At 43.6% G+C, this 13,387-nt stretch overlaps 1 protein-coding gene across 9 annotated transcripts in view; it reads right to left on the bottom strand.

The window, feature by feature from the left end:
- The window catches only part of glra2 (glycine receptor, alpha 2), a 187,613-nt gene that overhangs the window by 35,521 nt on the left and 138,705 nt on the right, over window positions 1-13,387 (bottom strand). For 8 of the 9 annotated variants that reach the window (XM_048541369.2, XM_048541368.2, XM_048541372.2 and 5 more), the window contains one exon: window positions 10,377-10,526. In XM_048541369.2, coding sequence (XP_048397326.2) covers window positions 10,377-10,526 — 150 coding nt within the window. Of the gene's footprint in view, window positions 1-9,770; window positions 9,876-10,376; window positions 10,527-13,387 lie in introns of all 9 variants that reach the window. The other variant, XR_007248595.2, reaches the window with a different exon arrangement.

Here is a 13,387-nt window from a genome sequence, read left to right as displayed (position 1 = left end):
GCAACCTTCGGGTGGCATCATTGTGGCAGTGCAGGAGGCCCATGATGGACATGTCATCTAGAGAATGGGAGGGGGAGTGGAAATGGTTTGCGACTGGGAGGTGCAGTTGTTTGTTGCGAACTGAGCGGAGGTGTTCTGCAAAGCGGTCCCCAAGCCACCGCTTGGTTTCCCCAATGTAGAGGAAGCCGCACCGGGTACAGTGGATGCAGTATACCACATTGGCAGATGTGCAGGTGAACCTCTGCTTAATGTGGAATGTCATCTTGGGGCCTGGGATAGGGGTGAGGGAGGAGGTGTGGGGGCAAGTGTAACATTTCCTGTGGTTGCAGGGGAAGGTGCCGGGTGTGGTGGGGTTGGAGGGCAGTGTGGAGCAAACAAGGGAGTCACGGAGAGAGTGGTCTCTCCGGAAAGCAGACAGGGGTGGGGATGGAAAAATGTCTTGGGTGGTGGGGTCGGATTGTAAATGGCGGAAGTGTCGGAGGATGATGCGTTGTATCCGGAGGTTGGTAGGGTGGTACAGTCCCTCTTCCGCACCTACACAGGCCCAAACCCCACCTCTTCCTCCGGTACATTGATGACTGTATCGGCGCCGCCTCTTGCTCCCCAGAGGAGCTCGAACAGTTCATCCACTTCACCAACACCTTCCACCCCAACCTTCAGTTCACCTGGGCCATCTCCAGCACATCCCTCACCTTCCTGGACCTCTCAGTCTCCATCTCAGGCAACCAGCTTGTAACTGATGTCCATTTCAAGCCCACTGACTCCCACAGCTGCCTAGAATACACCTCCTCCCACCCACCCTCCTGCAAAAATTCCATCCCCAATTCCTCCACCTCCGCCGCATCTGCTCCCACGATAAGACATTCCACTCCCGCACATCCCAGATGTCCAAGTTCTTTAAGGACTGCAACTTTCCCCCACAGTGATCGAGAATGCCCTTGACCGCGTCTCCCGTATTTCCCGCAACACATCCCTCACACCCCGCCCCCGCCACAACCGCCCTAAGAGGATCCCCCTCGTTCTCACACACCACCCTACCAACCTCCGGATACAACGCATCATCCTCCGACACTTCCGCCATTTACAATCCGACCCCACCACCCAAAACATTTTTCCATCCCCACCCCTGTCTGCTTTCCGGAGAGACCACTCTCTCCGTGACTCCCTTGTTCGCTCCACACTGCCCTCCAACCCCACCACACCCAGCACCTTCCCCTGCAACCGCAGGAAATGCTACACTTGTCCCCACACCTCCTCCCTCACCCCTATCCCAGGCCCCAAGATGACATTCCACATTAAGCAGAGGTTCACCTGCACATCTGCCAATGTGGTATACTGCATCCACTGTACCCGGTGTGGCTTCCTCTCCATTGGGAAAACCAAGCGGAGGCTTGGAGACCGCTTTGCAGAACACCTCCGCTCAGTTTGCAACAAACAACTGCACCTCCCAGTCGCAAACCATTTCCACTCCCCCTCCCATTCTCTAGATGACATGTCCATCATGGGCCTCCTGCACTGCCACAATGATGCCACCCGAAGGTTGCAGGAACAGCAACTCATATTCCGCCTGGGAACCCTGCAGCCATATGGTATCAATGTGGACTTCACCAGTTTCAAAATCTCCCCTTCCCCTACTGCATCCCTAAACCAGCCCAGTTCGTCCCCTCCCCCCACTGCACCACACAATCAGCCCAGCTCTTCCCCTCCACCCACTGCATCCCAAAACCAGTCCAACCTGTCTCTGCCTCCCTAACCTGTTCTTCCTCTCACCCATCCCTTCCTCCCACCCCAAGCCGCACCCCCATCTACCTACTAACCTCATCCCACCTCCGTGACCTGTCCGTCTTCCCTGGACTGACCTATCCCCTCCCTACCTCCCCACCTATACTCTCTCCACCTATCTTCTTTACTCTCCATCTTCGGTCCGCCTCCCCCTCTCTCCCTATTTATTCCAGTTCCCTCTCCCCATCCCCCTCTCTGATGAAGGGTCTAGGCCCGAAACGTCAGCTTTTGTGCTCCTGAGATGCTGCTTGGCCTGCTGTGTTCATCCAGCCTCACATTTTATTATCTTGGATTCTCCAGCATCTGCAGTTCCCATTATCTCTGCACAGTACTTCAGATGTGTTCTCACTAGTGTTCAGTATAACTGAAGCTTGACCTTCCTACTTTTGTATTCAGTTCCCTCTGCGATAGATAAGAATATTCTATTGTCTTTCCTAATTACATACTGCACCTGCACACTAACCATGCATGATGACACCCAAATCCCTTTGCATCTCAGAACTCTGCAATTTCTCACTATTTAAATAGTATTTTTATTCTTCCCGTCCTGCCAAAATGGACCATTTCACATTTCCCCATATTATGCTCCATTTGTTACATCTGTGACCTCTCACGTAAACTGTAAACACCTTATCCTCTTTTTGCAACTTTGTTTCCTTATTTCTGGTTGTCAGCAAATTTGACAATCATTCTTTCGGTCTCTTCTCCAATCCATTTGTATAAACTGTAAACAGTTGAGATCCCAGTACCAAACCCCATGGTACACCACTCATTATATTTTACTAGATGGTAAGATGTAAGAAAAGGTTCGGGACTGATTAAGGACCGCAAAGGGAATCTACATATACAGCAGAGGGCATGCCTAAGGTGCTACATAAATGGTTTTGAGCTGCAATTGCTCAGAAAGAAGATGCTGCCAAAGTTATTACAAATGGGAACAGAGTTCAGATACTGGTTGAGCTAACAATGATTATGAGATGGTGTCACAATGTCTAGTGTATTCTTATTTGTTACATTACCAGGACTAGATGGAATATATCAAAAAAATCCTAAGGGAATTAAGTGTGGGAATTATGGAATTATTGGTCTTAATTCCTCCAATTCTCCTGAAATGTAGGTGCGGTGTCAGATGACTGGAAAATTACATATGCATTACCTTTGTTCAAAAAAGGATGTAAAAATGAAACCAGCAACTACAGGACAGTTAGCTTAATCTCAGTCATGAGAATGTTTTCAGGAAACAATAGGCTGAAAAAAAATTTCCTTTTCTAATCAATCTGTTCAGCGACGTTATCACACACTTCTCCAGCAGATGGAACTTAAACCTGGGCCTCCTGGGCCAGGAATAGGAACACTACCACTGCACCACAATAACACTGATTGGCTTATGAATCAACATTGACCAGAAAAACAAGTTGCTGTTATGTACAGGCAGCCAACAGTACTTTCATCTCAATTTTATGCACAGCGGCCAACTAAGCACCATCCTGGCTTGAAAAGCCAACAGTGCGGAACGGTTTCCAGCTCAGGATCAATGCCAACGCTCCCAGGAATGATAATCATGAGGGAGGTAGAATGGAGACATGCTGCTTTGGGATAGATTGTGAACAGATTCAGTGACTCAAAATTGGGGACCCACAAGGTGCTGTGGACTGTCAGCAGCGGCAAAATTGTACTCAACCTCAATTTGGAATCTTATGACCTGACATATCCCATTATTATGAAGCCTGCAGATCAACATATGTTCAGGGAAGACTGTAGGAGAATGTTGTATTAACACAGTTGGAATTGTGTCCCCTCAAAAACTCAACATTCAAGTGAGCCTACTACACCAACGTTATGCCATGACAACAGACTGTCTGCACTTTAAAACTCAAGGCACAGGCTGTGTCTGAAGATTACTTGGTACTATATATCAGATTAGTTGTATATAAACGCACCGGAGATCTTCAAATAAACAGAATTCATGTACCTTGTTTATGTTACATTTAGATTATTGAAGAATATGCAGCTGAAACATTTTTTTTCAAGAAAAATAAAACAATACAGAATCCAGGAGAAACACAACCAGCCTGGCAGCATCATTAGACAGAAAGTAGAGTTAACCATTCTGATGACAAGCCACTGGAATCGAAACATAAACTCTGTTTTCTCTTTTCAGATGCTGCCAGACCTGCTGATTTTCTCCAGCTTCACTGGTTTTTGTTCCAGAGTTTCATCATCCACAGTTATTTGTATTTAGAAGCCAAGGATAGAATGACAGCAATCCAGAAACTCCCACAGTGCAGGATGCTGAAGAAAATAAGTTTACTTCACAAATCACGGTATCTCTGAGTTGGCCCGGTACATATAGACAACCATGGATTGCCCTATTTAAAGGCTATTTCAATTTTTAATGGCTGTTGGGAGCCAGCCTTATGCTGAATTAAGGAAAGTGCACCTAAATTGCAATCACATTTGCAATCAGTGCAGAACCAACAGAACAAGATTGCAAACAAGTTTCAAGCTTCAAGGAAGAGTATACAATGTCATATAATGAGTGAAAAGATAAAACAAAGCAAAAGGTGGTGTCAAATTCCTGATCATGTAGGTTGGGAGCTTGTTCCACTTCAGACTTTTTAAACAAAGGATGTAGCTGTTATACTGGATATGTACAAATCAACAACATGGACATCAAGATGGAACAGGTGCTCAAAATTGATGTATTACTATTTGGTTAACCTAAATGTGACAACTTCAATCAGAAATAACTAACAACGCATAACTGAAGGCACTATGAAATGTTATCAATGAGAGATGGCCTGATGTGTAAAATGAGGCATTGGACACTCTCAGCTGATTTTGGCCTTACGCGTTTGATCACAGTGTTTTGAGGGGTGCTACCTTCGAAGGAAAAGAACGTATTTATAGAGTCATACAGTACAGAAACAGACCCTTTGGTCCAACTTGTCTATGTCCACCAAGTTTCCCAAACAAAACTAGTCCTGTTTTCCTGTGCTTGATCAAAATCCCTCTAAGTGTTACCTATACATGTACCTGTCCAAATGTCTTTTAAATGTTGCTGCATCTACCACTTCCTCAGGCAGTTCATTCCACACACGAACCACCCTCTGTGTGAAAACGTTGCCCCTCTGGTCCCTTTTAAATCTTGCTCCTCTCATTTTAAAAATGTACCTATGGTTTTGAACTCTCCAGCCCGAGAGGAATGATCTTTGCTATTCACCCTATCTATGCTTCTCATGACTTATAAACCTCCATAAGGTCAGCTCTCAACCTCCTACACTCCAGCTAAAAAAGTCCAAGCCTATTCAGCCTCTTCTTATAACTCAAATCCTCCAGTCATGAAATGATGCGGTAAATCTTTTCTGAACCGTCTCCAATTTAATAATATTCTTCCTATAGCAGTATTCCAAAAATGGCCTTACCAACATCCTGTACAAACTCAACATGACATCCCAAATCCTGTACTCAATGGTCTGAGCAATAAAAGCAAGTATGCCAAATTCTTTCTTAATCAACCTGTCTACCTGAGATGCAACTTTCAAAGAACTATGCTGCTGAACCCCTTAATCTCTCTGTTCGACAAGACTATCGAGGGCCCGACCATTAACTTTTAATTCTTGTGTTGGCTGAACCTCTCCACCAAGCCATATTATTACAACTTCACTGAGGACAAATGGGTGTACAGTAGACAAGATAACTGGCACGTGATATGATCTATTGGTTAGGAATTAATGTTGACATCAGAACATTAATAAGGATGTATGAGGCATATCAGACTTATTACTCGATGTTAACAACCTGATTCTGTTGCCCCCTTCATCCAAAATCACTATTGATTTGATACAATCAATGGAGCTGACTTTATCTTCAATATCTCTTTTTCTCCAATTTTCCAAACGTCATACCAGCAAGGAATACTTCACGCCTGTGGCAGGCACACTGAGTACTGTGTACAGTCTGTTTGGTGCACCTTAAGAAATCATTTCTGATGATGGGAAAGCAGACAGGCAGAGCTTTTAGGGATCTATTGCGGAATGGTCACCGGACCCGAAACCTTAACTCTGTTTTGTCCTTCACAGATGCCGCCAGACCTGCTGAGCTTTTCCCAGCAAATTTGTTTTTGTTCCTGATTTACAGCATCCACAATTCTTTTGGTTTTTATTTATCCATGTGATCTTGTCCTAAATGTAGTTGTGGTGGTTCAGCTCCATTCTGATGTGTGGGACTATTAAGTAAGGCCATAAGATGCAAAATATAAGACCATAAGAAGGCTGTTCAGCCCCTCAAGCTTGCTCTGCCACTTGATAGGATCATAACTGATCAGACATAGCTCACATCCACTTTCCTGCCTTTTCCCCTTAATTCTTGATTTTCCCTCTGATCACTAATCTATCTATCTTGGCCTTAAATGTATACAATGATTCTGCCCCCACAGCTCTCTGTTGCAAGAAGTTCCAAAGTCTCTCAGTCTTCTGACGGAAGAAATTCCTCCTCATCTCAGTCTTTATTCTGAGTTTATATCTACTAGTCCTAGACTGTCACCGAGGGAGAAAAAGCCTCTCAGCATCTACCCTGTCAAGTCCCTTATGAATTCTATATGTTTCAATGAGATTACTTCTCATTTTTGGAAACCCCAAATGAGAGAGTCACAATCTGTTTCACCTTTGCTCTTAAAACAATCCCTGCATACTGGAGATCATCCTAGTGAATCCTCTATGAACTGCCTTGAAGAAACAATATCTTTCTTTAAATCAGGGAACAAAAACTGCTCAGAATATTCCAGATGTGGTCTCACCAGCACCTTGTACAGTTGTAAAAAGACTTCCCTACTCTTATATTCCAACCCCTTTGAAATGAAGGTCAACATTCCATTAACTTTCCTGATTGGCTGCTGCAGCTGAGTGCTAGCTTTCTATGTTTCATGTAATTGTAACCCCCAAGCCCCCATGTCGTAGCTTTTCTCCACTTAAATAATACCCTGTTCTTTTGTTCTCCCTTCCAAAACGAACATTACCTTTCTCACATTATACACCATTTGCCATCTTTTTTGCCTGTTTACTTGATCTATCAATACAACTTTAAATTGTTTGAATCCCCTCACAGCCTGCCTTTCCACCTATTTTTGTGTCAGTTGCAAATGTAATGGTTACAATAGATTCGCTTCCTTCGAGTCTTTAACTTCTGTTGAAAACCACTGATGACTGTGGAATCCTAATGGTCACATGGTGCCAACTTGAAAAACATCGTCATGTTATACCTCAACGCTATCCAGCTGATTATGGGATATCCATCATCAACAGGGATCATATTTGGAAGGCAAATGATAATGACATTGTTAAGCCATTGTCGATCCAAATTCTGTAAGCTGTAGGATGCTGTTCTCAACTAACAAACAAAAATAATTTACTATCCTCACAGCAGTCAGTACTACCTTCATGGTCATGAACAGGCTGCTCAATTGGGCTGAACAGTGGCAAAAATGAAATTAATCCTGAGAAGTGAGAGGAGCAAAATGAGGAGCAATTAAAAGCAAAAAGATGATTTCAGAACAGAAAGATCTGAGGTAATAATGCACAGTCATTGAAGATGGCAGAGCCCTTGGGGCAGATATGGCCTCCTATTCAGAGACCTTTTCCCCTTCATCCAACAATTTGGTAAATTCACATGGTCACTGCTCATACTCCGAGTCACACTAGTCACAAAAGAGGAATATTTACTGCTGCACACATTTCTGGGAGTAACTAGGTTGTGCAGAAGCATAAAGTCAGGAACAATTCCTTCAACATCTGTCACACAATTTTGTATAGACTTTACCAACTTTAATGTTCTAGAAAGTACAGGATATTTGCACGATTGTAACAAAAGCCAGCAGGAATGAATCAACCGTGAACTTGAAAGTAATTCTTGATCGCTTTAAAAAAAATCTCGAGGGCTTTCTTGCTTCTTAATGCATTGATCTGTGGTGTTCAATTAAGAGAAAGGGTAACTTAGAATATTGGGCTCCAAAATCACAATGTTGGACTCAAATCAATGTTAGATGGTGATTAGCATCACAAATGCCAACCCTGCATAATTGTGGCATGTGCTATTTAATTGCATGCTGCGACCCTGATCAATATGAAAGAAGATGACATCTAGCATGATACCAACGAAAGAATAGGGAGTTAGAGGCTTAGTAGCATTATAATTAGACTATTAATGCAGAAACCCAACTAATGTTCTGGGAACTGGGGTTTGAATCCCACCATGGCAGCTGGTGGAATCTGAATTCAATAAAAAAAGTCTGGAATTAATATCTATTGATGGCGACGAAACCTTTGTCAATTGTAATAAAAACCCGTCTGGTTCATCAATATCCTTCAGGAAAGGAAACCTGCCATCCTCACCTATTCTGGCCTGTAGTGATTGTAATAAGGTCAGCCAGGTAGATCTTATAGAATATGAGTTACCTGATTGGGGTTGTTGAGCTGATCCAATCGGGGGCCCTGGCTGACAGATTAAAAACAGGAGTGTCAGAGGTTCTAAGATAATAAAATGTGAGGCTGGATGAACACAGCAGGCCAAGCAGCATCTCAGGAGCACAAAAGCTGACGTTTCGGGCCTAGACCCTTCATCAGAGAGGGGGATGGGGTGAGGGTTCTGGAATAAACAGGGAGAGAGGGGGAGGCGGACCGAAGATGGAGAGAAAAGAAGATAGGTGGAGACAGTATAGGTGGGGAGGTAGGGAGGGGATAGGTCAGTCCAGGGAAGACGGACAGGTCAAGGAGGTGGGATGAGGTTAGTAGGTAGATGGGGGTGCGGCTTGGGGTGGGAGGAAGGGATGGGTGAGAGGAAGAACAGGTTAGGGAGGCAGAGACAGGTTGGACTGGTTTTGGGATGCAGTGGGTGGAGGGGAAGAGCTGGGCTGGTTGTGTGGTGCAGTGGGGGGAGGGGACGAACTGGGCTGGTTTAGGGATGCAGTTGGGGAAGGGGAGATTTTGAAACTGGTGAAGTCCACATTGATACCATTAGGCTGCAGGGTTCCCAGGCGGAATATGAGTTGCTGTTCCTGCAACCTTCGGGTGGCATCATTGTAGCACTGCAGGAGACCCATGATGGACATGTCATCTAAAGACTGGGAGGGGGAGTGGAAATGGCTTGCGACTGGGAGGTGCAGTTGTTTGTTGCAAACTGAGCGGAGGTGTTCTGCAAAGCGGTCTCCAAGCCTCCGCTTGGTTTTCCCAATGGAGAGGAAGCCACACCGGGTACAGTGGATGCAGTATACCACATTGGCAGATGTGCAGGTGAACCTCTGCTTAATGTGGAATGTCATCTTGGGGCCTGGGATAGGGGTGAAGGAGGAGGTGTGGGGGCAAGTGTAGCATTTCCTGCGGTTGCAGGGGAAGGTGCCGGGTGTGGTGGGGTTGGAGGGCAGTGTGGAGCGAACAAGGGAGTCACGGAGAGAGTGGTCTCTCCGGAAAGCAGACAGGGGTGGGGATGGAAAAATGTCTTGGGTGGTGGGGTCGGATTGTAGATGGCGGAAGTGTCGGAGGATGATGCGTTGTATCCGGAGGTTGGTGGGGTGGTGTGTGAGAACGAGGGGGATCCTCTTTGGGCGGTTGTGGCGGGGGCGGGGTGTGAGGGATGTGTTGCAGGAAATGCGGGAGATGCGGTCAAGGGTGTTCTCGATCACTGTTGGGGGGAAAGTTGCGGTCCTTGAAGAACTTGGACATCTGGGATGTGCGGGAGTGGAATGTCTAATCGTGGGAGCAGATGCGGCGGAGGCGGAGGAATTGGGAATAGGGGATGGAATTTTTGCAGGAGGGTGGGTGGGAGGAGGTGTATTCTAGTGCAGGAGGGTGGGTGGGAGGAGGTGTATTCTAGTCAGAGGTTCTATTCACTTTGAGACCTGGCTCTGAGGGAGCTGGATCAGTGTGAAGTACTCTCCACATGTAAATAAAGGGTGACTTAGTGACCAACCTCTGTGAAGTTATTTCATGTCCTACCTGTCACTCCAGATCCGCAGCATTGTGGTTGACTTTAAACTGCCCTCTGGGCAATTAGGGAGGGCAATCAATGTTGGCCAAGCTAGTGAGTCTCGCATCCTGTGACTGAATTTTAAAAAAAACATCTAGAATAATGCCCACTAAAAGAATGTTCACATTGCAGTGCCCATACTTGATCTCTAAGATTATCCTAATACCCAAAGGAAAGGTATTTCATAACCAAATATTGTGCCCTTGCATTTAATTATGAGGGTTTTATTTTCCAATTTAGTGCTTTCAACACAGAACTTCATATGGTGGGATCATTGTGCAGAATTACGGTATGGAGGCTCGAATGCTTAATTCGTGATTGACACAATCTGCTGTCAATTTCCACATACCAGAAATACAAAATGATGATAGTTATACTTTAATTTCTTATCCATATCTCTCAAAAATGCTCCAAAGTGCATCAGGGACAATTAATTAGCTGTGTTGTGAAGAGCAAAGACTGCTGATAACACACGGATGAAAGTAATGTAAAATATGATCTGGCAATGTTAAATTTATTATTAAGGTGAAATGCCGAAGGAGGGTATTGTCCATTTTACAGGACTCTACATTTACCTTATTTTGTCTTCTCTGTCTTCTTCTAAGACGCAAAAATTCTTTGTGCTGACGTGACACAAAATTTACGGCAGCATATTCCAGCAGCGCCGAAAAGACGAAGAGGAGACAAACTGCCATCCAAATATCAATAGCTTTGACATATGAAACCTAGTTGAAACAAGAAAAACTTTTAGGATGAGATAATGTTAGCAATGAAACTGACAATTCTTGTTGTAGATCAATTCAACCATTCCAGTTTCAGATTTTGTCATCATTCTGCTCACTTAGGAATTATAGCTGGGAACAAATGAAACTACTTCTTAAGCTCTTTGAAATGAAATGCAAAGAGTATTCATCGATTTATGTTATTGAATATTGATAATTTCGCATTTCTGTCTACATGTGACTTAGACCTCATATGGAATCATGCATTGTCACTGCTCTGAGAAACTTGATGTCCATGATGTGACCTTGAGCATAGGCAGGCCTGACAACGTCAGGCAAAAGCAGGACATAAATTTGTCTTCACCCAAAACCATCTGTGATTCTGTAGAGTGCAGTTGAGGAGTATGAGAACAGAAAGACCTGCGTGCTATCCTAAATTTATCCTTGGACTTCATGATCATAATCATAGGGAGAGATGGGCACCCAATGATTCTGTGATGCAACTCAGTCAGCAGGCAGGTAAGCATAACCCTATAATGGCTACAATATTAATGTTGGATTCCTCTCATTGTCCTGATTCCACATTGAGGCAGTTAAAAAGACATGTCTGCAGCTTTGCTTCATATTTTGTTAACAGCCTCGATTATTCCAAACATAAACACTTTTGACCACAATCAGAAAACCAGATGGTCATGGCTGAAATGGTTGAATTCCGAAACAGGGTCATTCTGTGATCTGGTCTTCCTAACATGCAGTGACCCCTGTAGGCAGTATCGGATTGTGGAATCACCTATAATATCCACTCCTAGTGTTCATAATCCTGTGTTAAATGCAAAGCAAGGCTGCAAAATATTTTCACCATTGCCATTTTATAATTTTGTTTTTTCTTGCTAGATTTTAAATGTTCAGTTGTGTTAATAGTGCTCAGGTCTTCTTTTATTTTAATTAATTATTTTATGGTGTAGAACGAATCCAAATTTTGAGAGGAAGCACATTATTGCTTCTGTGGCTACTGAGGAAATGGAATTCAACAGATGAATAAATATGTGAGTTAATATATATTGTGAATTACATATTGAATCACACAACTTTATCTGCGGGCAACATGTGCAATTTGTTGAAGTATGTTATATTTTTGAGTGAATGTTATTCATTATCATTGACAGAAACATAGGCTTTCAGAATTTCTGTTTTCTTTAATAAAAGACAACGGTGAAGACACTTTTCCTCAAGCGCATTGTAAGTCAGAAGTAACAACAACTTGTATTTATATAATACATTAAACAGGTCAAATATTTTCCAGTGCAAATGGTACTGCACTGTACACATTCATTAACTTCAAATGTAAAATGGAATTCCAAAGAGAAACCTTTCAAACCCGCTGTGTGTGCTCAGTCTCATCCAGCAAGATTTGGCATTGATTGGGGTCAGATCAGAATGGGGTCAGGAAATTAGTAAAAATTGCCAGTCCAAATTGTCTTATAAAAAGACAGTAATTAAAACATCCATCCTCAGATTTTACAGAATCTCACATTATTGATATAAAGTGAAAATGATGAAGCAAGGAACATAGGCATTCAAATGGTCTAATGGCAGATTGATCAATGCTGGTAAAATGTTCCTATATTGTGTGATTTGTGTTCCAAAAAAGGTTGAAAAATCCTGAAGCATATGATCCAAGCCAGCAAAATGAGCTGTGGTAGCAGGCCAGGCATGTGGAGCAGACAGAGAAAATATCTTAACAAAGGAGATTGTAGAGATGGATGCAAGTCTCAAAGGCTGAGTGAACTGTTGCTTCAGAAAGATTGACAGTTATTCAGCATCTTTCGTAGGACATCCTAAATCACTTTGCAACAGACAAAACACTTTTGAAGTGTAACCACTGTTGTGATAAATGCAACTGTCAAGTTGAGCACAGCAAGATCCCAGAAGCAGCAATTTGTTAACCAACAGATCATCTGTTTTCTTCATGATTATGCTCAAGGGATAAACATTGGCCAGGATATCAGTGATAAGACTCCTGCGCTTCTTTCCAATATCACCGTGGGATCTCCTATACCCACTGAAAAGGCAGAAAGATCCCAGTAAAAGATGACATCTCAAACAACAAAGCCCTCCCCTGGTACTACACTCAGTTGTCAGCCTTGATTCAGTGATAATGGGAACTGCAGATGCTGGAGATACCAAGATAATAAAATGTGCGGCTGGATGAACACAGCAGGCCCAGCAGCATCTCAGGAGCACAAAAGCTTTTGTGCTCCTGAGATGCTGCTGGGCCTACTGTGTTCATCCAGTCTCACACTTTATTATGTCAGCCTTGATTGTTGTGCTGAAATCTTACGGACAGAATCTGAGATAAAAGCCGAAAAAATTCATCCTAATGAACTGAACTGATAAAATACAGAACTTGCCCCAACGACACAGGTAAAGGTAGATTGTGAATTCACCATTTGATCTAGTGCTGTAGATTACCCACTTCATATAAAAGCTAGCCTGACTTTTAACCCAGGACTCAATCCAACATTTTTGACTCGGCTAAGTATTAGTTGTGATGAGGTCTTCAGAAGATACTTTAACATGAGGCCTAATGACCTCTGTTGCAGTATCTTACCAACTTCACCTCATTAACCACCAGACTTGTGCCTATGGCGTCCATTTTGTTTAATGCTAGTCCCATTTTACCACATGCTATTCCAGGAACAGATTTTCACTCGCCAATATCTGCCAAAAGATTACCATCTGTGGTGCTCACATTATGTTTAAAAGGCCATGGTGCAGCCAGGTAAACAATGGTAATTCGCAACGTAATGGCACAGCAGCAACGCTGCTCCCAACACAGAGCAAACATGGCTGACACTCCTCCA

Source organism: Stegostoma tigrinum, chromosome 12 (assembly GCF_030684315.1).
Source record: "Stegostoma tigrinum isolate sSteTig4 chromosome 12, sSteTig4.hap1, whole genome shotgun sequence".
In the NCBI taxonomy this organism is placed as follows: domain Eukaryota; kingdom Metazoa; phylum Chordata; class Chondrichthyes; order Orectolobiformes; family Stegostomatidae; genus Stegostoma; species Stegostoma tigrinum.
Note: the sequence above shows the minus strand (reverse complement) of the source record. Positions and strands in the feature narration are given on the sequence as shown.